The sequence below is a fragment of the Nymphalis io genome, chromosome 14, assembly GCF_905147045.1.
Source record: "Nymphalis io chromosome 14, ilAglIoxx1.1, whole genome shotgun sequence".
In the NCBI taxonomy this organism is placed as follows: Eukaryota; Metazoa; Arthropoda; class Insecta; order Lepidoptera; family Nymphalidae; genus Nymphalis; species Nymphalis io.
Genome location: NC_065901.1, coordinates 4,690,395 through 4,715,456, shown reverse-complemented (window position 1 = coordinate 4,715,456; position 25,062 = coordinate 4,690,395). Strand labels below are relative to the sequence as shown.

The window sequence follows — 25,062 nt, the reverse complement described above, 5'->3', positions numbered from 1 at the left end:
AAAGAGAATTTTTAAAATTCACCGAAGTTTGATATATGCTTAAAAGTATGAATAATAATAACATTCCGAAATGAAGATGCCGTATTGTTTGGGTCACATCCATCACTGTCAGACTCTGAGATAACTATTACTTGATATATGAGCTGCGGTGAAGGAAACTATGCCCTTGAGGATACAGTGAATAGTTTAAACAAGTCTAGAAATTTACATAAAGTTACAATATTGACCATTTTTCGAATGTTTGATCGAAGGAGAAATGTAATGTCAGACCAAATCTAAAATTCAAATTCAATTTAATAAGCGAATGAATAAAATTATTATTAATATTTTCCGTTCATATACAGCTCGTAAATAAAATAATTAAAGGGAAAAAACAGGCTTTTAATAGAACGTGTAAAAATTACTAAATATTATCTAAATAAACAAAATTGATATTTGTTACTCGGGCTTAAAGCTAATTAAAAATCATTAAATAATGAAAAGGCTACAATTCTGTTTAAAATGGAAGAATCATTTAATTTTGACTCAAGAAGAATCAAATATTTCGATAGTTAACCTTGTATTTATTTGACCTTTAACCTTTAACTTTATAAGCTCTTACTTAAAATTTTGCATAGCGGGTGATTAATTAAACATAATAGTGACAGAAAGAGCGAAATCAGTTTAACTAAATAGACGCTAAGCAACCTTTTATAATTAATGACGTTAGTAGATTTATACCAAATATTAATAAAAATATCCTTTGTATTTTTTGTATATAATAACAATTTGGATTTTATTTAAATCGTGTATTTCTAGTGTTAATATTATTGTACTGACTTTAAATGTGATTTTGTTACCTTCCTATCTTTATTTAGTATTCAAATACAATGTTAAAATATTGTATCTACACTTTTTAAAAGGCAAACGAAAATCTTCATCTAAATTACGACCAAGATTACAGAGGTGTTAACATTTTCCCTGGAAAGCGACTTTCCGCATTTGTATTTAAATTTACTTTACTGTGACTCCGAAATACAAATTTGTGATCAAGGAATCTCCAAAACTTTGTAATTTCAAGTTTTATAAAGCAATCGACAGCAAATTTATATTTTTATTTCAGATATTCTTACAAATACAAAGTCATCAATAAACGGCTAATGTAAATATCATTCATTTTGCTGGAAAATGTTACATTCCTTACCTTCTGAAAGTCATCGAAGTGACTATTTTAATAATAAATTAATTCGAAAGACTTCATAGTTCTTTCTATTCTGTAAGAACTCAATTCGTTTCTTACTTGTGAAACATTTGAAAAAAAAACGATTTACAGTAATGCGGTATTTTGATGCATGTATCCTTTGGGTGTTATAATTAAAACAAAATATCTTGAATTCCTCTTCAAATAAAAAGTCACTCTCTGGATATTTTTTTTCTTTTATCATAAATGACATAATAAAGCTTACTTCCATGCCGTCGAAATTATACAATTACCTTTATAAGATATCTTTTTAAAAACACCCGAGGCGAGATGCACTTTATAACAAAAATAGAGCGTATGTTATCCACACCTGAACCTTTAAAAGGATCCATTATTTTTAAAACTACCTTAAACAACTGCAAAATTATTGTCTTATTTTTTCTTTAACTTGCAACACTAAATATATTGTGAAAGCTAAAGTAAATAAAAGATAAACTAGAAAATTATTTATATATATATATATATATATATATATATATATATATATATATATATATATATATATATATATAGATATATATATAAATAATAATATATATATATATATATATATATATGTATTTCGATAATAACGTTAAACACGATTAAATAACTTAAAGTATTAAGATATAAATTAGTTAACTACCACTAATAACCAAGATTGATAACCAAAATTTAATTTAGTTTAAAATTAAAAGCAAAGCATCCCTTATCTTATGCAAAATTTTATTAACACATAATTTTGCTGACATTTTTACGTTAAGAAGTTTTCAAACTTCATTAGTCTGTAAGCTCGTTAAGTACGAGGTGTATAATTTTTTTTTTAATTTACTTAACAAGTCAATGAACTTCAAATTCAAAAGTTAAGTAACACTGAAGAAAACGTTTGAGTTTATTCCAAGAAGCTGCTTCAATGTGCATACACGTGTAACCTATACGTGTGTGTGTGTGTGTATACACCTTCTATCGATATTTTCTTTTACCGGCGATAACGAGATGTATTATATAAACAAATTAAGTATGAGAGTACATGAAAATTCAGTGGGTAAGTTTTACCTATTTTATATACATATATAGGTATGAACTTTATAGAAACTGTAAATCATTTCTTACGCCGTCAATGCGCCGAACCATAGGATTTTAGGATGTTTTAATTTTATGCCTTTATACTCGCTCATCCTGTAAGCTGAAACACAGCAATACAACGTATTACGGTTTAGCGACAGAATTATTAGTGTAGGTATGACCGAATAGGACGGGTCTGCCGAAGACCCTAATATTATATTAAATAAAATTAGCCCTCTTTGTAACCGATTCCATTTAATACTTTTTTTTTCTCGCAGTGGAAACCTTCAGAAAGGTACATGGATCCTATGGGGATGGAACCGGGTTATGTGGGATTCTTACCCACTAAAACCACTGCGATGGCCGTCCTCAGCACGGATCGGAGAGGCTGCGGGATCGTGTTGGTATAACGCATCCGCGGCCTCTCCCGCGCTTTGCTCCACTCGTGGCTCGGCGGATTCTCATCAGGGGGCGAATCTCATCCCCCCGCACTCCTCGCTAGTGCGTATGGCAGCGCGAGGCCATCACGGCTGCCGTCCTCCACAGGCAAGAGGCAGAAGAGGCAGAAATAGGACACGTGAGGCCCCCACCTCACGCATCCACGGCCCCAGGGTTACGCCCTATCTTTTAAGCCCCGGGCGTCTGGGCTATGGGAGGGCCGAGACGACGCCATCGTTGTCTCCGCCGAGCAGGATCGGCCCTTTCCCGTTCCCACTACGCCGTCTCCTTCTGAACCATGACGGTCTCACAGAAGGAGGCTACGGCCGTCCACGCCGATTCCCTGCGAAGCATCGCCGACACGATTGCTCGCAGGGACAGGTCTTGTCCGACTTCACGGACCAGGATCTCCCTCTCCGCACTCCACGCGGGGCACACCTCCAACGTATGCTGAGCTGTGTACCGGTCCACGCCACAGTGGTGAAACATCGCCGTCGATTCGCGTCCGATCTTACACAGGTATTCACCAAAAAAACCGTGACTGGTCATTACCTGCGTAAGTCGGAAGGTGACTCGTCGCTTTCGTCTCATCCAGGCTTCGAAGGCTGGCAGGATCGGTCCAACGACGCGTTTGCGTGCGTACCGTTCTTCACAGAGACTTCCATTTGATACTGTATTAACCCTACACAGGCCTATACGCAGCCAACTCATTTTAAATAAAAAAAAAACCTTTATAAAAACATGAATTCTAAACTATTTTATTCCTTTTGCCACATGAATATAAACAAGGACAAAGTATTAGACAAAAGAGCGAGTAACTTTTCGGGTACAAAAGTTTACGCGTGAATATCTTGGTCGTGTTTCTTATTTAATGACTTCTTATTAACATTTGATTTATAACTTTACTTAAATAATAAAATAAATATTTAATGTTTGTTTTTGAATTATTCAGAAAAGGTAAAAATAATCACTATAAATATTTGCTTAAATGTTAATGTATTCAATACACAATATTTGATATATTTTTTCTTATTAAATTCCATTGCGTTGATTAAAGCATGAAGTATATGGAATGATTAGGTACCTTTTATTTTTAGATCTTAAGAAATAGTAATACAGAACAATATTAAGTACATTTTCCTCTATTATATAAATTACTCTATGAAAGTCTATGAGCAGAGATTGTTTAGAAAGCGTAGTAAGCACCACTGAAGTTTAATATTCTTAATTTGTGTTTGTAATTCATCTCGTGTTCGGCTGTGAGGGAAAACATTGTAAGGAAATCTTCTTAGCCGTGCAATGAGAAATAAAAAGTTTAGTGCAATTATGTTAAAACAATTATGTTTATAAGCTTATTTAAGGATTTTAATACCTATTAGTTTATTAATATATTAGATTAGAATATAATTTGCGGATATGTAAACATTGCAAGGTAGTTTGGTAAAAAGTCGGAGTAAGAATGAGAATATATGAGATAATCTCGACTTGGTATTGAAACTTCCAAATACTACTTTCATTTGTTAGACTAGAATACACGTTGTTTTCTTATTTTATTATAAAGTAGACAGTCATACAGAAAAGCATCCAAATAGCATATATGCGACAAAATAGAAGTCACTTAAAATTGTAAAGACGAGATGGCCCAGTGGTAAGAACGCGTGAATCTTAACCGATAAATGTAAGGTGCCGTGTGGTGACGGCGACGAATATCACCACCCCATCTCATCCCGTGGGGGGCGTAGAAGTCGACCCGAGGGAATATACACCAGAGAACGGGCAGCAGCGTCTCTCTGAGTACTATGACTAACTTACTGCGATCGCCAACCCGTCTGCCAAGCGTGGCGATTATGGCATATCCCCTCATGATTCGCGCAACTAAACCACGGCCCCTAGTCCCCGGCAGCCCTGCTATTCCTAGCCTTGGTAACAGCTGTGGTAACGGCGGGGCAGGGGGTGCTAAGAATCCCCGGCAGATTTCGTGTTACCAACACCGACGACCTCTGGCCCTGGCAACATATAACACGCGTACACTGCGGACCGACGAGAAGATCATCGAACTGGAGGAAGAATTGAGCAGGTTACACTGGGATATCGTCGGATTATCCGAAGTCCGAAGACAGGGGGAGGATACGATGATCCTGAAATCCGGTAACCTTCTCTATTTCCGAGAGGGCGATCAACTGTCTCAAGGTGGTGTCGGGTTCATAGTCCACAAGTACCTCGTTAACAACGTTGTGAAAATCGAGAGTGTGTCGGCTAGGGTGGCGTACCTTATACTCAGAATCACCAAGCGGTATTCTTTGAAGGTCATACAGGTATACGCGCCGACTTCGACACACTCCGACGATGAGGTTGAGGTCATGTATGAGGATTTATCTAAAGCCATACATACCAACAAGACTCATTTCACTGTTGTAATGGGGGACTTCAACGCGAAGCTGGGCAAACGATTCGGTGATGAGTTAAAGGTGGGACCTCATGGAATTGGAGACCGCAACACTCGGGGCCAGATGTTGGCCGACTTTATGGAGAAGGAGGGACTCTTTATGATGAACTCCTTTTTCAAGAAGCCAGGTCAGCGTAAATGGACCTGGGTGAGCCCTGATGGGAAAACCAAGAATGAGATAGACTTCATCTTGTCGACGAGAAGACAAATATTTAATGACGTCTCCGTGATCAATGCAGTCAAAACTGGGAGCGATTACAGACTCGTAAGAGGCTCGTTAAATATCAATGTTAAACTCCAGAGGTCCCGACTGATGAAGTCTACGCTCCGACCATCACCTCTTCAAATCCGAAATCCCGAAGCCTTTCAGCTCGAACTCCAAAACCGATTCGATTGCCTAGCAGACTGCGAGGAAGTGGACACATACAACGACAGGCTTGTGGAAACTGTCCGTACGGCTGGGTCTAAGACCTTCAAGACCAGCCGTACAAAAGGAACCAAAAAGATCTCTGCCTCTACCCTACGGCTTATGGAGGAAAGACGGAAAATGATTCTGACGTCCCCAGCTGATGCTGCCGGCTATCGGCTGATCAACAGACGGATTTCAAAGTCTCTAACTCGCGACACTCGCCAATTTAATAAAATGCGCATTAAAGAGGCCATCGAGCGGAACAAAGGCTCTAAAGTGTTCGCCAGAGATCTGTCTGTTGGTCAGAGTCAACTGACAAGGCTGAAAACTGAGGATGGCAGAATAGTCACGTCAAGATCTGAGCTGTTGGAAGAGGTTGAGAAGTTCTACGGTCAGCTGTACACGACAGCTCAATCACCTGTCAGTAGTCATGCTGCAGATCCCAGAGCAAGACTAACCCGACACTACACTGAAGATTTTCAGGACGTCAGTCTTTTCGAGATTAGAATGGCTCTCGGACAACTCAAAAACAACAAGGCACCTGGTGATGATGGTATTACAGCCGAGCTTCTGAAGGCGGGTGGTACACCGATCCTCAGGGCTCTTCAGAGGCTTTTTAACTCCGTCATTGCCAAAGGTCAAACGCCAAAAGCATGGCACAGAAGTGTGGTGGTACTTTTCTTTAAGAAGGGTGATAAAACCCTTCTGAAGAATTACAGGCCCATCTCACTGCTGAGTCATGTTTACAAGTTGTTTTCGAGAGTCATTACGAATCGTCTCGAGCAAAGGCTTGACGACTTCCAGCCACCCGAACAAGCCGGATTCCGGAAAGGCTTTAGCACCATAGACCACATACATACGCTGCGGCAAGTTATACAGAAGACTGAGGAGTATAACCAGCCACTTTGCTTAGCGTTTGTGGACTATGAGAAAGCCTTTGATTCGATCGAAACCTGGGCCGTGCTGAATTCTCTTCAAAGGTGCCAAATTGATTATCGGTATATCAGGGTGTTAAAGTGCTTGTACGAGAACGCCACCATGTCGATCCGACTCCAGGATCAGAACTCAAAACCTATCCAACTGCAGAGAGGTGTAAGACAGGGAGACGTGATATCTCCGAAACTGTTTACCGCTGCATTGGAAGATGTTTTCAAGCTTCTGGACTGGAACGGACTTGGCATCAATATTAACGGCGAGTACATCACTCATCTTCGATTTGCCGATGACATTGTAATTATGGCTGAGACCTTGGAAGACCTCGGCACTATGCTCGATGACCTCAGCAGGGTTTCCCAACAAGTGGGTCTAAAAATGAACATGGACAAGACGAAAATCATGTCGAATATCCATGTTGCACCCACTCAAGTCAAGGTTGGAAATTCTGCACTCGAAGTTGTAGACAACTATGTCTACCTAGGTCAGACCATCCAACTAGGTAGGTCCAACTTCGAGAAAGAGGTCAATCGTCGAATTCAACTCGGCTGGGCAGCGTTCGGGAAGCTACACGATATCTTCTCATCCCAAATACCGCAGTGTCTCAAGTCGAAAGTCTTCGACCAGTGTGTGTTGCCAGTGATGACTTATGGATCAGAGACGTGGTCGCTCACAATGGGCCTCATAAGAAGGCTCAAGGTCACTCAAAGGGCAATGGAGAGGGCTATGCTCGGAGTTTCTCTGCGAGATCGAATCAGAAATGATGAAATCCGCAGGCGAACCAAAGTAACCGACATAGCCCGAAGAATTGCTAAATTGAAGTGGCAGTGGGCGGGGCACATTGCTCGCAGAACCGACGGCCGCTGGGGCAGAAAGGTTCTCGAGTGGCGACCACGAACCGGAAGACGCAGCGTGGGCAGGCCCCCTACAAGGTGGACCGACGACTTAGAACGAGTCGCGGGAAGCCGTTGGATGCGGGCAGCGCAAGATCGGCCAACGTGGAAATCCTTGGGGGAGGCCTTTGTCCAGCAGTGGACGTCTTTCGGCTGATGATGATGATGATGATGATGAAATGTGAGTTCAAACCCGGGCAAGCACCTTTGAATTTTCATGTGCTTAATTTCTGTTTATAATTCATCTCGTGCTTTTCGGTGAAGGAAAACATCGTGAGGAAACCTGCATGTGTCTAATTTCACCGAAAATCGGCCACATGTGTACGGCCACCAGCAGCGTGGTGGATTAAGCTCCAAGCCTTCTCCTCAAAAAGGGAGAGGAGGCCTTAGCTCAGCAGTGGGACATTTACAGGCTGTTACTCACTTACTTAAAATTGGTTTACTAGATTTGTTTACATTAGGTAGTAGATAAATAAAGCTTTTATAAAACGTATAAACAAAAAAATCAAAGTGAGAAAAAGATAGAATAATATTTGTGTAACGTACAATAGCGAATTGAGCACCTACCTTCAACAGCACCAACTAGCTTACGTATAGTGGGCCCAGTACGTGAACGTGGTACGTGAACGTGGTACGTGAACTTGACATAAATATAAATACCCACTTAATATTAATAACCAAAAATGTTTATCATACATCCTAACATCCGATCCCATAATATTTAACAATAAAAATTATGAAAATTCGTTTTCATAACTTGTAATACGGTTGGTACACGTGTGTAATATTGTATTCTGGAGGTTATTACCTGAGCCAGAGCCTTTGCAGTCTAATAGCGAAGGAGGCTGTGTATCACGTGCGTTTTATTACTGAATATAAAAACCCTTAGGCAACCTTTTACTTTAAGGCTTAATAGAACCTTATGTTTTACCCGTTAGTTAGTATAAACAAAGTTAACTATTTTCATATATATTATATGTTGTCTATATAACATTTTGAAAATTTCATGCACAAAGGCAATTTATATTGTTTGTTTATATATGCAGATTTAATGAAATGATGTGAGTGTAAGAAAAACATTGAAATAGAGATGGACGGGATAAACGTTGAGAACGAGCAGACACATAGACTAGAAATGGTACGCAGTGGTACCCCAAAATGGAAACAGACATATGACCCGGGTTTCCCTTAAACGAGATGTGAAGAGACATCTTGCGGACCAGCAAGGCGCAGACGGCTAGTGCTGAACATTCTTCCTGACTGTACTGGCCATCGTCGCGTTTGGACTCTACTACCACTTACCATCAGGTGGAGTAAAGCCATTTGCCCTCCCGGTTAATACAAAAAAAAATGAAGACGATCCGCCAAAGGAATGGAAAAGAGTAATATCGGTAATATTATTATAATTGGACTTAAACGAAAGAAGAGTTATAGGACTCAAGATAACCTGACCTGATTGCTGGTAGTTCATTTACAAGTTTAATATATACATAAATTAGCTAAACATTTTTAAGTTAAAATAAATATTGTTAACAACAGGTTACGGAAAATAAGGCATATTTTTTATTTTATTTTATTTTGATGAATAAGTAAAAGTAGCTTATAAATTTTTCTTATAAATAATCCTAAACCTGATCTATCTGTTAGTATTAAGCCCAAGAAGTTTCATGGCCCAAAAATACAAGAATTTTACTTTGTAAGTTTGTCCTCCAATATAAGCGTTTCATCTAGCCTTATTCTACTAAGTATGAGATTAATACCACATTTATTTATTATTATAAATAATATACAAATAATAAATAATTTATATATAGAATACATTGTTCCACACTTTGTTGGCTTTTGTTAAACAAATGGATTCAGATTTAGAACAATAGAACATTATACTGGATATAATTGTAATGCAAACAAGGAATATTATTAGCGTTTTAAAATCAATTTCGAATGGTTCTGTCTATCTTACTTATATTCATTAAGATAAAAAATTAAAGAAATGAAATTTATTTTTTTAAGCATGTTCGCATTCCACTTTCAAATGAATAATACCCAAAAGTTATTAATTTTATAATTTTTGGTTATCTAGTATATATTTGTTTTAAAATATCTGTATGGATGTTTTTTATTTCACTTTTTTATCTGGCAATATTTTTATTACAATCGCTTATATTATTATCAAGTAGCAATTTCTTTTTTTATTTAACCACTAAAATTTACCAATAACTGCATTTACAACTTTTGTTATAAAAATTGATACGAGTAACTAAAGCTTATACCGTACAGGATTTACTTGGTGGTAGGGCTTTACATCTTTCCTCTTTGTGTCTTTCCTCCACCGCCGAGCACAAGATGAATTATAGTCACACATTAAACACATGAACACTTCGTGCTGCTTACTTGGGAGTTTCGACTTTTGACTGTGACTTTATAGTCAAAAATCAAATATTTTAATATTAATTGTCAAATATTTTATTTAAACTTTAAAGTACAAATATTCAGATACCTCGCCTAAATTTAACTAAGAACAAATCAATATGGAACCCTACTTGTAAATCTTATTAATCCTATACATAAAAGTATTGGGTCACTCTTACGAAACATTCAAGTTACTTATATACGTATGCACAGAAAATCGGGACCAGTCGAAATCAATTATTGTGTTATATGTTGTAAAAGTAACGATGGAAAAAATAAAGACTACACAAAATCTGTCATTAAGTGAATTATTTAGAGCATTCGAAAAACGTTTAGGTTTTAAAAATGATATAAAATGGACCACCGCTATTTTATTATTCTTTTATCATATAGGGGCAATATACTGGTGTTCTCTGTACGCTTTTCCAGTTAAACTTCAAACCATTGTTTATGGTAAGTTTTCATTTTTTGACTTCCGAATGTTTTTATTTTATTTTATTTATTTATACTTTCTCGTGCAACATCTTAATAAAAGATGATATAAGAGCAACAGAAAAAAAAAAAGATATAATATGTGCCCAAAGGCGGTCTTATCGCTTGTAGCAATCTCTCATTGCTATTTTATATGCTAGAAAAAGCGTTTTTTTTAAAACAATTATTATTATATTTCTATTTATGCAATAAAATTCGCTTAATTAAATTCTCATTGGTCTAGTCAGCTAACAGCTCACGTAAAAGTTTTCAGACCATAATTGAAGCCAAATGTATATGATAACGATGCTTTTAAAATTAAATCAGCATAAGTGAAATTAAAATGCGTTGTCCTCATCATCCGTTGTCATTAACGTGATCGACGCTAGACTTTGTTCTTGTGAAAATACATTTTTTTTTTTGTTATTTATTTTTGCTAAGTTTTTTTTTGTGTACTGTATGTACACAATGTATTTATTTATTACATACTATATAAATCTTATATTGGAAAAAACAAACCATGTAGGACGAGTAACTCGCGTTCGTGACCTAATTACACGGAAAAAAGTCGCGAATTAATTTTTATTCACGCCTATGTCCAGTACCCACAAATAAGAAGGAAATTCACCTTTTTTGTTTTCAACGCCAACTATGAAAGTCATTATAAACTGTATTTAAGAAAATATTTAATATCTAATACAAATCTAAATTTCTCGTTACAGCTTTAGTTATGTATGTTTATACCGGTTTCGGTATCACGGGAGGAGCTCACAGATTATGGACACACAAAGCATATAAAGCAAAACTTCCGCTGAAAATATTTTTACTAATCGGTTTTGCAAGCGCAGGGCAGGTATGTTCCACTATTCATTACAAGATCTGTAAAATTTAAACAATCTAATAACAACAAAACTTACTGCTTCGTTAAATAGTAGTAAATAAATAACAACACACAAACAGTATAAGACAATAGTATTATATGATCTGTGCTTAAACGATGCTGCTTCGCCCCCGTTAGTTATCGGGTGATGTTATATACGCAGTTACTTTTTCAAATCGGAGTTATAGATCCCGTGATAAGCGCGTTCAAACAAACACGCAAACAAGATATTTAGATTATAGTATTATAGTATTATTTGTTGATATTCTGATTTAGATTCATAGACGTTTATTCCTCAAAAAGACAAAAAAGAGATGAGAAACGAGAGAAATGTTTGCAATTTTTAAAGAAAATATTATGCAGGTAAATCTGCATTCTTGTTTCACGTTAGGTATGATATCAATCTAAATAGAAACAAGAAGTATCTCATTGAGTATAGGTACACAAAAATTTATTGAACAACATTTTAGTTGTAGGTAGGTGGGTATATAATGTTTATAAAATTATAAGTAGGTATTTATAACTTATTGTTCTAATTTAGATTTAAATATTTACATTGAGTTACAATACTTAATTATTTCGGTTAATATGTTATATAGCTGTGCACCTTTGATTTACCGATTTTAAAACTTATAGTTAGTAAAATTATGAAATAAAACTTAAATAATGCAATTAAATTCAATCCAGTGGTTTATTAGTGATGAGATATGAAACGAGATGGCCTAGTGGTAAGAACGCGTGAATCTTAACCGATGATCGTGGGTTCAAACCCGGGCAAGCACCACTGAATTTTCATGTGCTTAATTTGTGTTTATAATTCATCTCGTGCTTAACGGTGAAGGGAAACATCGTGAGGAAACCTGCATGTGTCTAATTTCATTGAAATTCTGCCACATGTGAATTCTACCAACCCGCATTGGAGCAGCGTGGTGGAATAAGCTCCAAAAACCTTCTCCTCAAAAGGGAGAGGAGGCCTTAGCCCAGCAGTGGGACATTAACAGGCTGTTACTGTTACTGTATGAAACAGATCGACAGAATTAATCCCAAATTCGGTATTTATTTGAGACCGTCTTCAATTACCATTCAGTGAAATACCGCTTTATTATATTCTTTTATTAATTCTATTATGTACATTGTAAACGCAAATCCCGAAATTGTAACGCCACGTTAGCAATTACATCAATATTCATAATTAATTTATAAGTTAGTTTATTACCTTTCATCAAGCGCTAGTTCTCATTAGCATTATCTATATCTAATATTATTTCAATAGCAAGTTGTTTTATAATTTTATAAACATTCTCACAAATTGAAGCTGCAAATCATTACATTATATTATTATCAATAAACTTTATGGTACAAAGTCAGCGTTTGTATAACAAACTTTTTTATATAAAATAGGAAGGTGGACGAGCATATGGGCCACCTGATGGTAAGTGGCCACCAATGCCCTTAGACATTGGCATTGAAAGAAATGTCAACCATCGCTTGCATAGCCAATGCGCCACCAACCTTGGGAACTAAGATTTTATGTCCCTTGTGCCTGTAATGACACTGACTCACTCACCCTTCAAACCGGAACACAACAATATCAAGTACTGCTGTTTTGCGGTAGAATATCTGATGAGTGGGTGGTACCTACCCAGATGAGCTTGCACAAAGCCATACCACAAGTACTTAGTAACTTTATCTATTTCGTTATTATATATCGCTTTTTGTTAATTGACCATTACCCGTAGACTGTAGAAAATATTAACCGTCTCTAACATCGCCAATGCGCCACCAACCTTGGGAACTGAGACGTTATATACCTTATGCCTGTATACACTAACTTAAACTGAAACACAACAAATCTTGGTATTGCTGTTCGGCGCTAGAATATTATGTGATGTAATACCTGCCTGGTTTGCACACAGACCTATCGCCAAGTTAACAAAATAAAATAAATATGAAAAGAATGATATTCATTAATTTTCTTAGAATTCCTTGGAACAATGGGTAAGAGATCACCGTGTACACCATAAGTACAGCGACACGGAGGCTGACCCGCACGATGCTAATCGCGGATTGTTCTTCTCTCACATTGGATGGCTGATGATGAAAAAAAATAACCAAGTATTGATGCGTGGAAAACAAATGGATATGAGCGACATCACTGACGACCCATTGCTCCAATTTTATAATAAGTAAGTCATGTATTAATATTCCGGTTTTAATAGCATGCGTTTCAATAGATTGACGTGAAAGCGGTATAAGCTAGAAATATATAATAAATAAAATGGATAATATACCAAACTAAAAAGTCAAAACTCTACTGGGCTAATGTCTTTCCATTTGAGGAGAAGTTTTGTAGCCTATCCACTACACTACTCCAATTCGGATTGATGGATACACGTGGTAAAATTTCATCCACCACATATAGGAATTATAAACACAAATGAAGCACATGAAAATTCAGGTGCTGCCCGGGTTTGAGCTCGGAATCATCGGTTAAGATTCACGTGTCACCACTGGGTCAACCTATTTAGAATAAATAATAACAATTTTAATTTTTTCCAGATACTTTACATACTTCAAACTAGTATTTTGCTACTTTTTACCGTTGTATGTCAACGTTCATTTACTAGGTGAAACATGGCGATGTGCTATAGCCTGGCAATGGTTTATTCGTTTTTTGGCCATGTTCCACAGTGAACTTACAGTGAACAGCCTCGCACACGCGTATGGAAATAGACCTTACAACAAGTAAGTACTTTGAACCTTATTGTTATTACAAGCTATCGTGAACAAAGTTCCATAAATAGGTTTTTTAATATCAACTTACAGCCAAACTAGCTTGAAAATGTTTTTTTGCGTTTGAAATCGTGAATCGTCAACAGATGAATACATAACAAATACTTTTTATTTATTTTGACTGTTTTCTATCCCGACGCGGGATTTAAAAACAGCAACTCGAAATCTTCAGCTTTATAAACAAGTCATTTAACCGACGAGATGGTTGCTAAGTCAATAGGTGAAACAGTTTCATACGTAATAATTAATCAATATTCACGTAGCATCTAATGTAACTATGTCAATAACCTATTGAAATGTTCACCTACTTACAAAACAACTAGTATGTTAATTATAATCTACTATTTGTGTAATCGAATCTAATTTTTCAGAAACATCGTACCACGAGAAAACCGCTTCGTAGCCACATGTACACTTGGCGAAGGTTGGCATAATTACCACCACGCATTTCCCTTCGACTACAAAGCCGCTGAACACTTTGATACTTTTAATTGGGGGACATTATTTATTGATGCGTTCGAAAAAATTGGCTGGGCTTATGACCTGCGTCGAGCCACCCCAACTATGATCAACTCCATAGCACAGCGATCAGGCGATGGATCACCCATACATTTTCCGATGGCGAATAATGAATCGGAATAAATATTAGCAAGAAATTATATAACTATAAGGTTCTATTGTTAATTAACTAGCTTTAAAAATATATTCTGATTTAAAAAAAAAATCATAAGTGAGGAAGTCTGATAAACATATTATGTATATTGTATACGATAAGTTATTACAATATGATATTAATAAATGTGAAATAAATAGGTACGTAATACAATTTAAAGTATTTCATTTCCATAAAATATTTAAATACCTACAAATTAATTTCACTGTATATATCATATATCACTTCATTTTATGTACTACTAATACTAATTACTCCTGTTACTTGACTGTATAGAGTAAACAACTAAATGGGAGGCAATATATTCGGTTTTACAACAGAATCCCTGAAAGCCTACAAAAAACGCTTGTGTGCAAAATGTAGATACAATTATTAGTGAGTTCTTGGATGATAGCATGCCTCGTGTATGAAACAATCGCCTCTAGGCGTTTTAATTACAAGATCTGACAAAAAAAAATCCCGCTAAGCTTCGCCGGTTCTTCTCAGGTCAGGATAGTTTTCTTTATAAAACCGGTAGTAGTTTTTAATTTGACAGTCAATAAATAAGAGTAAAGTTTTTATATTGTATAAATAAATTTTGAATTTCATTTTGTACCTAATTACTTAGTTCTTATTTATGTAACTAAATGTCATAAAATTATTTAATTAAAACTTCATTATAAATTATATAGAAATAGATGTAAACTTGTACTAAAGCGTAAATATATAAATTGAATAAAGTATATTTTTAATAAAGTTATGTGATACAAAGTCAGTTTGACTTTGCTCGTCTTTAAAATAGCTATAAAACGTTGCGTTCCCACTTTCCTACAAACATTTCAAAACAGCTGTCTGGGGACAAAAACTTTTATTATCCGCCCACGCTGTTCGCGTTTATGCTTTTAAAACTTTATTTCTCTACTAAGCAGTGTTTGCAAGGCCAGCGGCATCACAATCTATGAGACAATTTACCTACCTCAATTTAAATTTTTACTTTGAAATCTCACTGTGATATAATATTCTGATCTGTACATAATTATATTTAACAACCATCACGATTAAACAGCTGTTAGGAAATGACAATAGTGAAATGAATTTATTTAATGTCTATTAAAATAATTCTGGTATAAAAATTTATGTATAATCGCTAGTTAAGAACTTCACGACTCTTTCTGCACACTTAAAATTAAATTAAATTAAAATATTGCAATTGTGTAGGACATAGGTATCAGTCCGTAATTAGCAATATTATGTAACAAAAAAAAATAACATTATCAGCTCAAAGACATTTTTAAATGATATATTTATAATTAGTAAAACAATAACTAAGCTTGACATATTCAAATGAAAACCGAAGTACTTTAAAATTCGCTGTAGTTACCTCTCAAATATAAATTAACTTAAAAGTTTACCCCATCGTCTTAAAGTAAAGGCCGTGAATATCAAAGTTTTTAACGATAGAAGTGCTTTCTTAAACCGGTTGAAATAGCCATTTCTATCGTATCTAGATCGTGATCAATCTAGAGTTGCTATAAGTCCACTTAAACGAACCCGCTCAGTAGTTTGCATAATGTACCTAACTTATCCTTAAGAATATTAGCTGCAAGATTAGCTACGCTTTTATTCCAGTTAAGTGGAAATATAAAATATCCAGGCTCGTGAAAGTGTAGTCTTTAGAGGAGTATTAAAAGTTTTATGTTTACTATGTGAAAACAAGATTAATAAACTTTATCAACTTAGTTATATTACTTCTTTAAAATTTTAAATAGAATAATGTCGTTTTAAAATTGTATTATCTATGAATGGAGCAAGTATTATGAACAGGTTAATTGGTTTTATAATTGTAAATTTAAAATTAACAATCGACTCTCGCCGTTTGTTTAAACTTTGATATGATTTTACGTTGTTCTTAAATGATTCGCTTATAAATACTTTGTTTTTATTAAAAGTTTTGCTATTGATAAGTTATTATTAATATACCTTCATATTTAAAACAAAATCATTTCTGAACTATCCACTTCAATGTTTTTCCCAGTTTCGGTAACAACTTCGCCGTCATTTTTACGCGAACCCGTAATGAATATCATAGATTATTCAAGATCTCTATCAAAGATTTCAATTCAACGTCAAAGTCGCTTATTTGTCTTACTTCTCGTGTGGTTGGAATAGTATATATAATACAGGCACATTTGAATCATTTTAAAAGATTCAATGAAATTTAATGCTACTTCAACCGGAAGTAGTCGACAAAGAATTAGCAACAAACTCATATGAGTTTATAGATATTTTATCTATATCTCTTTCGAACCAACTAAATGATATATTAATAGATTAGTTATCTATTATTAATAATATTATAATCCTGTTTGAAAATTGAGAAATACTAATTCCAACCTTTTCCAGCCTTATTTTTTTTGTAAATTAAATTATTTATTAAAAAACTGTTTTTAAAAAATTGCATTATTTTTAAAATTTTAATCTGTGTATATGCATATTACAATATTATTATTATCTGTGAACAATAAATAGTGTCAAAAATAAAACAATATACATGTAATAATAAAAACCTTTATTTTACATTATAATTATAGTTTAAATTACGCCGTATGTTTTCTTTTAGCCGACGGTCTGTCGAAGACTTGCTTCATGCCTCCACGGAAATTGGCAAGTCGAGCAGCCGAACCTTCATTGCTCCAAGCTGAATCAAACTCAGTAGTGTCTTGATCTACCAAATGTGTGTATTTGGTTCGGCCTGATCTACCGAACTTCTTCACTTGCATAACCTAAATACAAAATATTATTAATTATATTATATCCAATTTCAATCGAGCGCTGTTTTCCGCTTGCTCTTATTAATAAAGCAATATTAACTCACTTAACATCAAGAAATGCTGATCAAAGATAGATTTATTAATTTGACCAAATGCTAAACGCTCATTGGTGGCATATTGCGTCATCAACTGCAAGTGACCAATGACAAAAGTGTAATTAGTTCATCTGACTTTAATCAGCGATTCACACTCTCGAGGTCAACCTTTATATCGTCATACTTATACAATTTATTGCTTAGTAGAGTAATTGATAGGATAGTTACCTAGCCAGACCAAGAAGACAAGCTGATACACAAATTGCATCAGAATCAATTCGTTACATAACTAATTTTAAATAATTTAAATAAACTGCATACCTTTGGTAAAACTGTCTTATCAAAGTGATCGTCCAATGTGGGGCCGGAGAAATCTTGCTTGAACACTTCCTCTTCCTTATCCAAATAGAAAGCACCTCTGTAAACAAAAAAGTTATTACATAAATATATATATTTATATATATAAATTATATATATATATAAATATATATAATAAATGTTCACCAAGAAGTGAACAATATATAAGTGACAACTTATATACGATATTGACATACCTGTGATAATACTTTTGTAGAAACTTGTATTTGCCCTTAACCGACTTGTTAGTTACAAGTTTAGGATTAAGACGTTGTTCGACGCGCCTTTCTTCTTCAGTCATGTTGCGCATGCGCTCTACCGCCAACAGCTCTTTCTCAATCCTATATATATAATAAAAGATTAATTAAAACTATTAAGCACTTAGAACTAAACAGATCTCGGCTATTAATTGATTAAATACAATTAACTTCCAATACAAATGTATAACTCTTCCTTTTATAATAAATAGGAAAGTACATGAAGATTTAATGAATAAAACGAATGCTTACGCTTCTCTCTCTTCCTTGTCCCGTTTGATGCGTTTCATTTCACGCAACTTCCATGCTTCATATTCCAGCTCGTCGTTTTCGTCGTCCGTACAAATGTCGTTAATATTACCTTCCTTATTTTCTGACTATAAAATAAACAAATAGATATATATAATTACATAATATTTTTTTTAATTCGTGCATGTACAGATAAATCAAATGGAAGACATTTTTGTGTTTGTATTAATGCCACAATCGCCAACAAAATACCATACTGAATATTAATGCTGTAATGATATTAGCTATAGAAATGTAGTGCTTTAACTGTAGAGTAATTAATAAATGTTTCTTTGTGTGTTGCGTGATAAACGCATTAGATACAACATCAGAACGAAATATCATTAACATTAATGATATATCAGATGAAAGTGAGGATGAGGATGACTATGAAATGTCTGGAATTAAAGAAGTTCATGATTAAAAATTACGTTTAATATATATTTTATTTTTAAGTATAAATAAAATATATAGTATAAATAAAAAATATATAAAGTAGGTATTTATTTATCTGCTGACTTGCAATAATACAAACGCAAAAACATCTCCAAGCTGTTTTGACATCGATCACAACTATATTTAATCAAATAAAGAAATTAGAAAAGTATTTTTGCAATTACTTATAATTTAAGATATTCCTATTAAGTGTTTTTTATTGCTGCATTACGAAAGTTTTTTATTAAAGTTTTATATGAACATACCTGTGTATTTCTTTGTTCTGAGCGAATCGTCTCCTCAACTAACTTCAGTGCTTCCCTTCTTCTCTCCTCTTTTTCTTTTCTAGCGTCTGACTCTTCTTTTTTCTGCTGTTTCTGTTTACGTTCCCTTTCGGCCACTGTCATCCTGTCAGAGGCCCTCACGAAAACAGGTTTCACTCGCGGACCTATAAAGAACAAAACATATTATTAAGAAAAACCTTTGCGACAATTGATTTACATATGTTGATTCACTGCCTCGTTGGTCTAGTGGCTTTAGAGGTCACAGGCTCTGGGGTCTTGAGTTTAATCCCCGGGTCGGGCCAGTATAAAACCGATTAGAGTTTTAAGTGGAGAAATTCTTCACCATATATCTTATTATAAAATTATTTATGCCGCCATGCTATATTACATCCCTAATGTAATCTCTTTAAATGCATTTATTCAAGTATCTTGTCTTTTAATAAATATTTTATTTTTACACAAACTTAATTCATATTTACACAAACCCTTAAATTAATATGTTATTTATTTAAATGCTAGTTTAATACCATGGCTACCCGCTTTTGAGAAGTGGGACCAGTGTTAAGTATGAAAGGGTAACAAACAGGCATTTGCATTTAAAATATCAGTATAGATGAGAAAATTTATTGTGTGATGACAATAATCAACTAAAATTACCATTCATTTGCTCTCAATTCAATATTAGACCCCAACGAGGGTCAGGTACTTAATTATTATACATAAAAAATATTATATATAGAGATATTGTATATAATTGAATTTTATTGTAGCAATGACCTCAATAATGCTAAAATTATAACAATGAAGCCTAGATAGATATTAAAAGATATAACATTCCTTAGTCATAACATCACAATATATTATTTTATTACCTGTATCCTCCTCACTGTCTGTGTACTCTGTGTCTGAGGAACCACTTTCTTCTCTGTCACCATCCAACATTTCTTCATCATCGTCTCTTCCAAGAACCTCCTTTTCTGCTTCTCTGACAATTTAATAATAAATGCCAAACTTCACTTAAGATTTACAATAATTAAAATAATTCCTAAAACTTAACATTGATACAGATATTATAATATTATCTTCTTGATTATTACTTTTTAGTAAAATATATTTTAGTTAAAATATGTGAAATTCATTTTTGTTAAAAATATATTTCTTACCAATAATGGTGGCTAGTATAAAAAATATCTATCCAAATGTGCAAGCGACATTGAAATACTCAAGCTTGTAAGCAGATATAGGTGTACCTGTTCTCTTACTCTCATATTATAATTGGATGGCAATAATACTTGACCAAAGAGGGATCGGGTACATGACCAAATCCTTAACATGCTTTCCAAGGTACAAGACTGTAATCTTGCCAATTCGTTTTATTAACTAAGACCTAAGCAAAAACCAGTTCATGTCGAACTGTTGAGCAAGGATATCTTTTATAGTTTGAGGGATTTACAAATGGCAGAATTTAATGCAAACAATGTTTAACTCCTTACAATATTTTCCTATATCACCAGTCACAGGATGATGTAAATACAAATTAAGCATGTAACATGTACATACCTAGCAGCCAGTTTAGCTTTAACAGCTTGGCGACGTCGTTCAATTTCTTCTTCATCTAATTCATCTTCACTTTCTGAACTGTGTCTTATTTCTTCTTCACTAGATTCTGACTCTGGTTCCGGCTCTGCGTCAATGATTTCAGGCTTATGTTCAGCACGACGTGGGGGCGAGTGGGCCGCGACTCGTAAACGACGTAGACGCGGATCATCTTTCTGTAAGATTTATAATTAAAAAAAAATAAAAATTTGCTTAAGCAGTGTTACAATAAATATATTAAGCAATGTTAATTTTTTTTTTTTTTTATAGAATAGGAAGGCGGACGAGCATATGGGCCACCTGATGGTAAGTGGTCACCAACGCTCTTAGACATTAGCATTGTAAGAAATGTCAACCATCGCTTACATATCCAATGCGCCACCAATCTTGGGAACTAAGATTTTATGTCCCTTGTGCCTGTAATTACACTGGCTCACTCACCCTTCAAACCGGAACACAACAATATCAAGTATTGCTATATACTAAATACAAATATACAGGCTTAGCACAAGCTCTACTTATGAATCAAATATTCTACCACCGAACAGTAACACTTAGTATTGTTTTGCTCCGGTTTAAAGAGTGAGTGAGCCAGTGTAACCAACAAGCATAGGCCTAAAGGACATAACATATTAGTTCCCAATGTTGGTAGTGCATTGAAAATATAAGACATGGTTAATATTTCTTACAATGCCTATCTATAGACAATAGCACTTATCATCAGGTAGCCCATTTGTCAATCTGCCTAGCTATTAAAAATAAAAATTTAAAAAGTAAATATTTGACACTGTAGTAAATCTAATATTATTGATTTATCAATTACCCTCAAACAAAAAGAAATACACAAAAAATTTAGAACACAGAAAAAAATATACATATACAGTGCAACCTCGATATAACAAATCGGAAGGAAACAATTAAATATTCGTTATATCAAGTAATTTGTTGAACTGAGGTTTGTTATGTTGAGGTTAGGTTGGTCTAAAATTGGTTATAAAGAGGTAAAAAAAAATAGTTTTATTCACATCAACATTACATAATTATTAGATTAAGAGTCATACATTGGTGGGAACTTTATATAAAGGTTTTGGGTTGACATAATTCGTTATAAAGAGGTTGTTCGCAGAGGTTGTACGAAGAATTAGTTAAATCAAGGAAGTCGTTATATTTAGGTACGTTATATTAAGGTTGCACTGTAATAATGTGAAATAAGATCCACATTTAAAAATAATTTCTACTTTCTATAACAAAATGTGGCAAGGTTTTTATTGCATTTCAAAAATAAATCAAATCTAGCATGTGTTTTCTTTTCTTTTTCACATAGTTTACATATAAGTTCCATTTGGTGTTAGTTATGTTTATCCATTGGTCAATGGTATATACTATACCAAAATGATAAGTAACAGCCTGTTAATGTCCCACTGCTGGGCTAAGGCCTCCTCTCTCTTTTGAGGAGAAGGTTTGGAGCTTATTCAACCACTCTGCTCCAATGCGGGTTGGTAGAATACACATGTGGCAGAATTTCAATGAAATCAGACACATGCAGGTTTCCTCACGTTTTCCTTCACCGTCAAGCATGAGATGAATTATAAACACAAACTAAGGACATGAAAATTCAATGGTATTTGCCCAGGTTTGAACCCACAATCATCGGTTAAGATTCACACGTTCTAACCACTAGGCCATCTCGGCTTACAAAATGATTGAGGAACCTGTTATATGATACACTGATTTATTATTTATTTCTTTAAAGGTATAATGTAAAGTGTGTTCTGTAGCAAATTAATATTCAAAATCTTTTCATAATTACTTCAGTATCTGAATCACTGTGCAAATCTTCTTTTCTAGTAATTATTTGAGCAATCTGATGTCTTCTTTCTGGTCTTTGCTGTTCTATAAAATCTTCTGCATCTGACTCTTCAGAAGATGAAACACCTTGGGCATAATCTGGTCTTTTACCTGATATGTATCTTTGCACTTTTACTTTTTGCATAGATATTTCACCTGTAATAACAAATTTACATTACTTATACTAATTATAACTTTAATAAAAATAATAAAACAGTTGTGTGATGAATCTCAGTTACATACAAAAGATATTCGTTTAAAATACATTTTATATTATTTACTACTTCACCTTTCTCATTTCGAACAGGAACAGCTCCCGCCGTACTCTGAATTCCAATCGGTTGAGCAGGTAACACATTCATCTTTACTTGTGTTATTTATTATTTATATTGAATATCCCAATGCTAAAACAATTGTCATAGAACGCACAAATTCGAGTTTATTATATCAGAGTAAAATAAGCCGTCATATTATTAACATAAGTAAAAGATTCGAAGATTTTATAATATTTGATAACAATAACTTCTTTGAAATTTTCTAACTCACGAGTCGAGTCAAAACTCACGACACTCACTCATAACACAAATGACAGAAACCTATCAAATTGATACATAGTCCAGTCAGTTATAGTACGATTAAAAAAAGTACCGATGACCGAGAATCGTCAAAAGCAAGCAAGCAAAGCAGAACTATAAAAACATTATTAAATTATGCATAATTCTGTATTCAGTTTTGGTTAGGTACCTATATAATATTGTCTCTGACTAGTTAATTAAAAAACAAAAACATAGTGGTCTAAAGCGTCTACTAGTTATGGTTAAGAATCTAAGATGTACTCTTTTGATTATTCCTTGTCTGTGATAACCGAATATAACTAACTAAAGAAATTTTATTAACTGGTAACACTCTAACGAAACTACCACAACGCACCCCGCACTACCGCCGTAAAAAGTTGAAGTTTTTTATACTGTCACACAAGGTACAATTCAATCCGTTTACAACTGTTACATTCGTACTATCCCTTTATCTACACTAGCGCCATACTGATAAGTTTTTGAACTGTTATTTACTTCTTACAGCTGAATACTTTTTCAGCTTGTCCCCCATTTAAGATAGTCTTCCTTACCTCAACCCTCCATGCACTTTGACTATAACGTAATCGTATGGCATGCGTATAAATTGTGAGGAAAACAATATTTATTGTAAAAAAGTGTTTCTTAAAATGTATCAAATTTAGATGGTACTGCTCTAGTAAATTAGCATATTAAATTGTAAGAACTTGAATGCTTGATACCTATTTCCCTCCATGTCCATGAAAACGAAGAGAATCTGTCAATGTTTTTGTTGCCAGATTAAAAATATAGATTATTATTGCTTAATATCAAAAGTGACAGATACTCTTCAGTAATATTTAATATTAATAACTCATATTACATCTACTACGTACACAGAGAAACAAATAGACCAAGGGGCCGTGAAACCGCGATTGAGACAGAGATAGTTTGTCAATATGTGTGTAAAATGTTGCCATATTAACTGCATTCCCTGTTTTGGGAGATAAATAATTTTCAGGATTTAACTAAAACAAAATAAGATTAATTCATTTTACTTTTTAATAGTTATTATACATTTTTTTAATTAAAATTTTTTTTTTGTCTTCCAACTACACCCAAAAACCGTTGCATTATTTGTTTTTGTTTCCGTTATCAATAGTACTTCAGCATCTTTATATGGTACTGGATTAGCATTCCCCTCAGATGTTGAAACCTAAAAAACATAATTAAATTATTAATAAAGAATAGTTGCCACTTACATTTCTCTTGTCTTGTCTCGGTATCTAATATTATTATAAATTCATGAAGAATGTTAAATAATATTGTCGTTAGAAAATTATAAGTAGGAAAAGGAATAGATTAAAATAACATATTCACATACAACGAAGCAGTTAAGGCTATTAATGGACTCCGTATTTATTTGTTTTCGATATTTTTTATCAAAAATCGGGACATTTTTTTAGCTGACGCTGGCAGCACTTACATGACATGATTAACATTACGCGTATAAACATACGCCGGCAATTTTCTTCTTGATATCGCTTTAACATGAAATAATACGACAATGCACCATTGTATAACCTTCGATATTATATAAAGATTGTTTCTCGACCTTTTTACTGAATTAGAATAGTTTTCTAACATAAAAATAAGCGAAAATTGGTTTTGTTCTCTTTCTTGTGTAAGCGAGAAGGAAATCGTCATTGCGTCTATTAGTTTCTCTGTCTACGATCTACTATAATATATTAAGTATTGACTGCGTACTAAAATATTAATATGAAAATTTCATATTTATTGGATAAATAGTTTTGTGAAACCGGAAAAAAACAAACATGTAAAACTTAACTCCTTATAAAAAACTACCTAATAAAACTATAATTATAAACAACGATGTTAAAGAATTAACATTTTTTTACTGGCTAATTTATTAAAATGAGTCGATAAATTACGGTTTAGATAGGTAATC

General features: G+C 34.0%; 2 protein-coding genes across 2 annotated transcripts; one reads left to right on the top strand and one right to left on the bottom strand.

Moving 5' to 3' along the window:
- Positions 1 to 11,008: 11,008 nt before the first annotated feature.
- On the top strand, positions 11,009 to 14,601 carry LOC126773494 (acyl-CoA Delta(11) desaturase-like). Its single transcript, XM_050494445.1, has 4 exons — positions 11,009 to 11,139; positions 13,147 to 13,352; positions 13,726 to 13,911; positions 14,331 to 14,601. Exons 1-4 carry the CDS (start codon positions 11,017 to 11,019, stop codon positions 14,599 to 14,601), a joined length of 786 nt encoding a protein of 261 aa, XP_050350402.1. The 5' UTR covers positions 11,009 to 11,016.
- Positions 14,602 to 17,163: 2,562 nt separating this feature from the next.
- Positions 17,164 to 23,307, bottom strand: LOC126773372 (microfibrillar-associated protein 1). The gene is made up of 9 exons (XM_050494301.1): positions 22,832 to 23,307; positions 22,505 to 22,698; positions 20,659 to 20,870; positions 19,971 to 20,083; positions 19,081 to 19,262; positions 18,344 to 18,468; positions 18,032 to 18,175; positions 17,799 to 17,895; positions 17,164 to 17,394 (listed from the first exon to the last, which is right to left on the bottom strand). Exons 1-9 carry the CDS (start codon positions 22,902 to 22,904, stop codon positions 17,209 to 17,211), a joined length of 1,326 nt encoding a protein of 441 aa, XP_050350258.1. The 5' UTR covers positions 22,905 to 23,307; the 3' UTR covers positions 17,164 to 17,208.
- Between the last annotated feature and the right edge of the window lie 1,755 nt (positions 23,308 to 25,062).

Bases quoted from the DNA above. Each gene is read 5' to 3' on its own strand.
- LOC126773494 (XM_050494445.1), top strand. From the start codon at position 11,017: ATGTATGTTTATACCGGTTTCGGTATCACGGGAGGAGCTCACAGATTA. The intron at 11,140-13,146 runs GTATGTTCCACT...TAATTTTCTTAG, and splicing joins GTTTTGCAAGCGCAGGGCAG to AATTCCTTGGAACAATGGGT. The intron at 13,912-14,330 runs GTAAGTACTTTG...CTAATTTTTCAG, and splicing joins GGAAATAGACCTTACAACAA to AAACATCGTACCACGAGAAA.
- LOC126773372 (XM_050494301.1), bottom strand. From the start codon at position 22,904: ATGAATGTGTTACCTGCTCAACCGATTGGAATTCAGAGTACGGCGGGA. The intron at 20,871-22,504 runs GTAATTATGAAA...TAAATCTTACAG, and splicing joins ACAGTGATTCAGATACTGAA to AAAGATGATCCGCGTCTACG. The intron at 17,896-18,031 runs GTATGTCAATAT...TTTTGTTTACAG, and splicing joins CTACAAAAGTATTATCACAG to AGGTGCTTTCTATTTGGATA.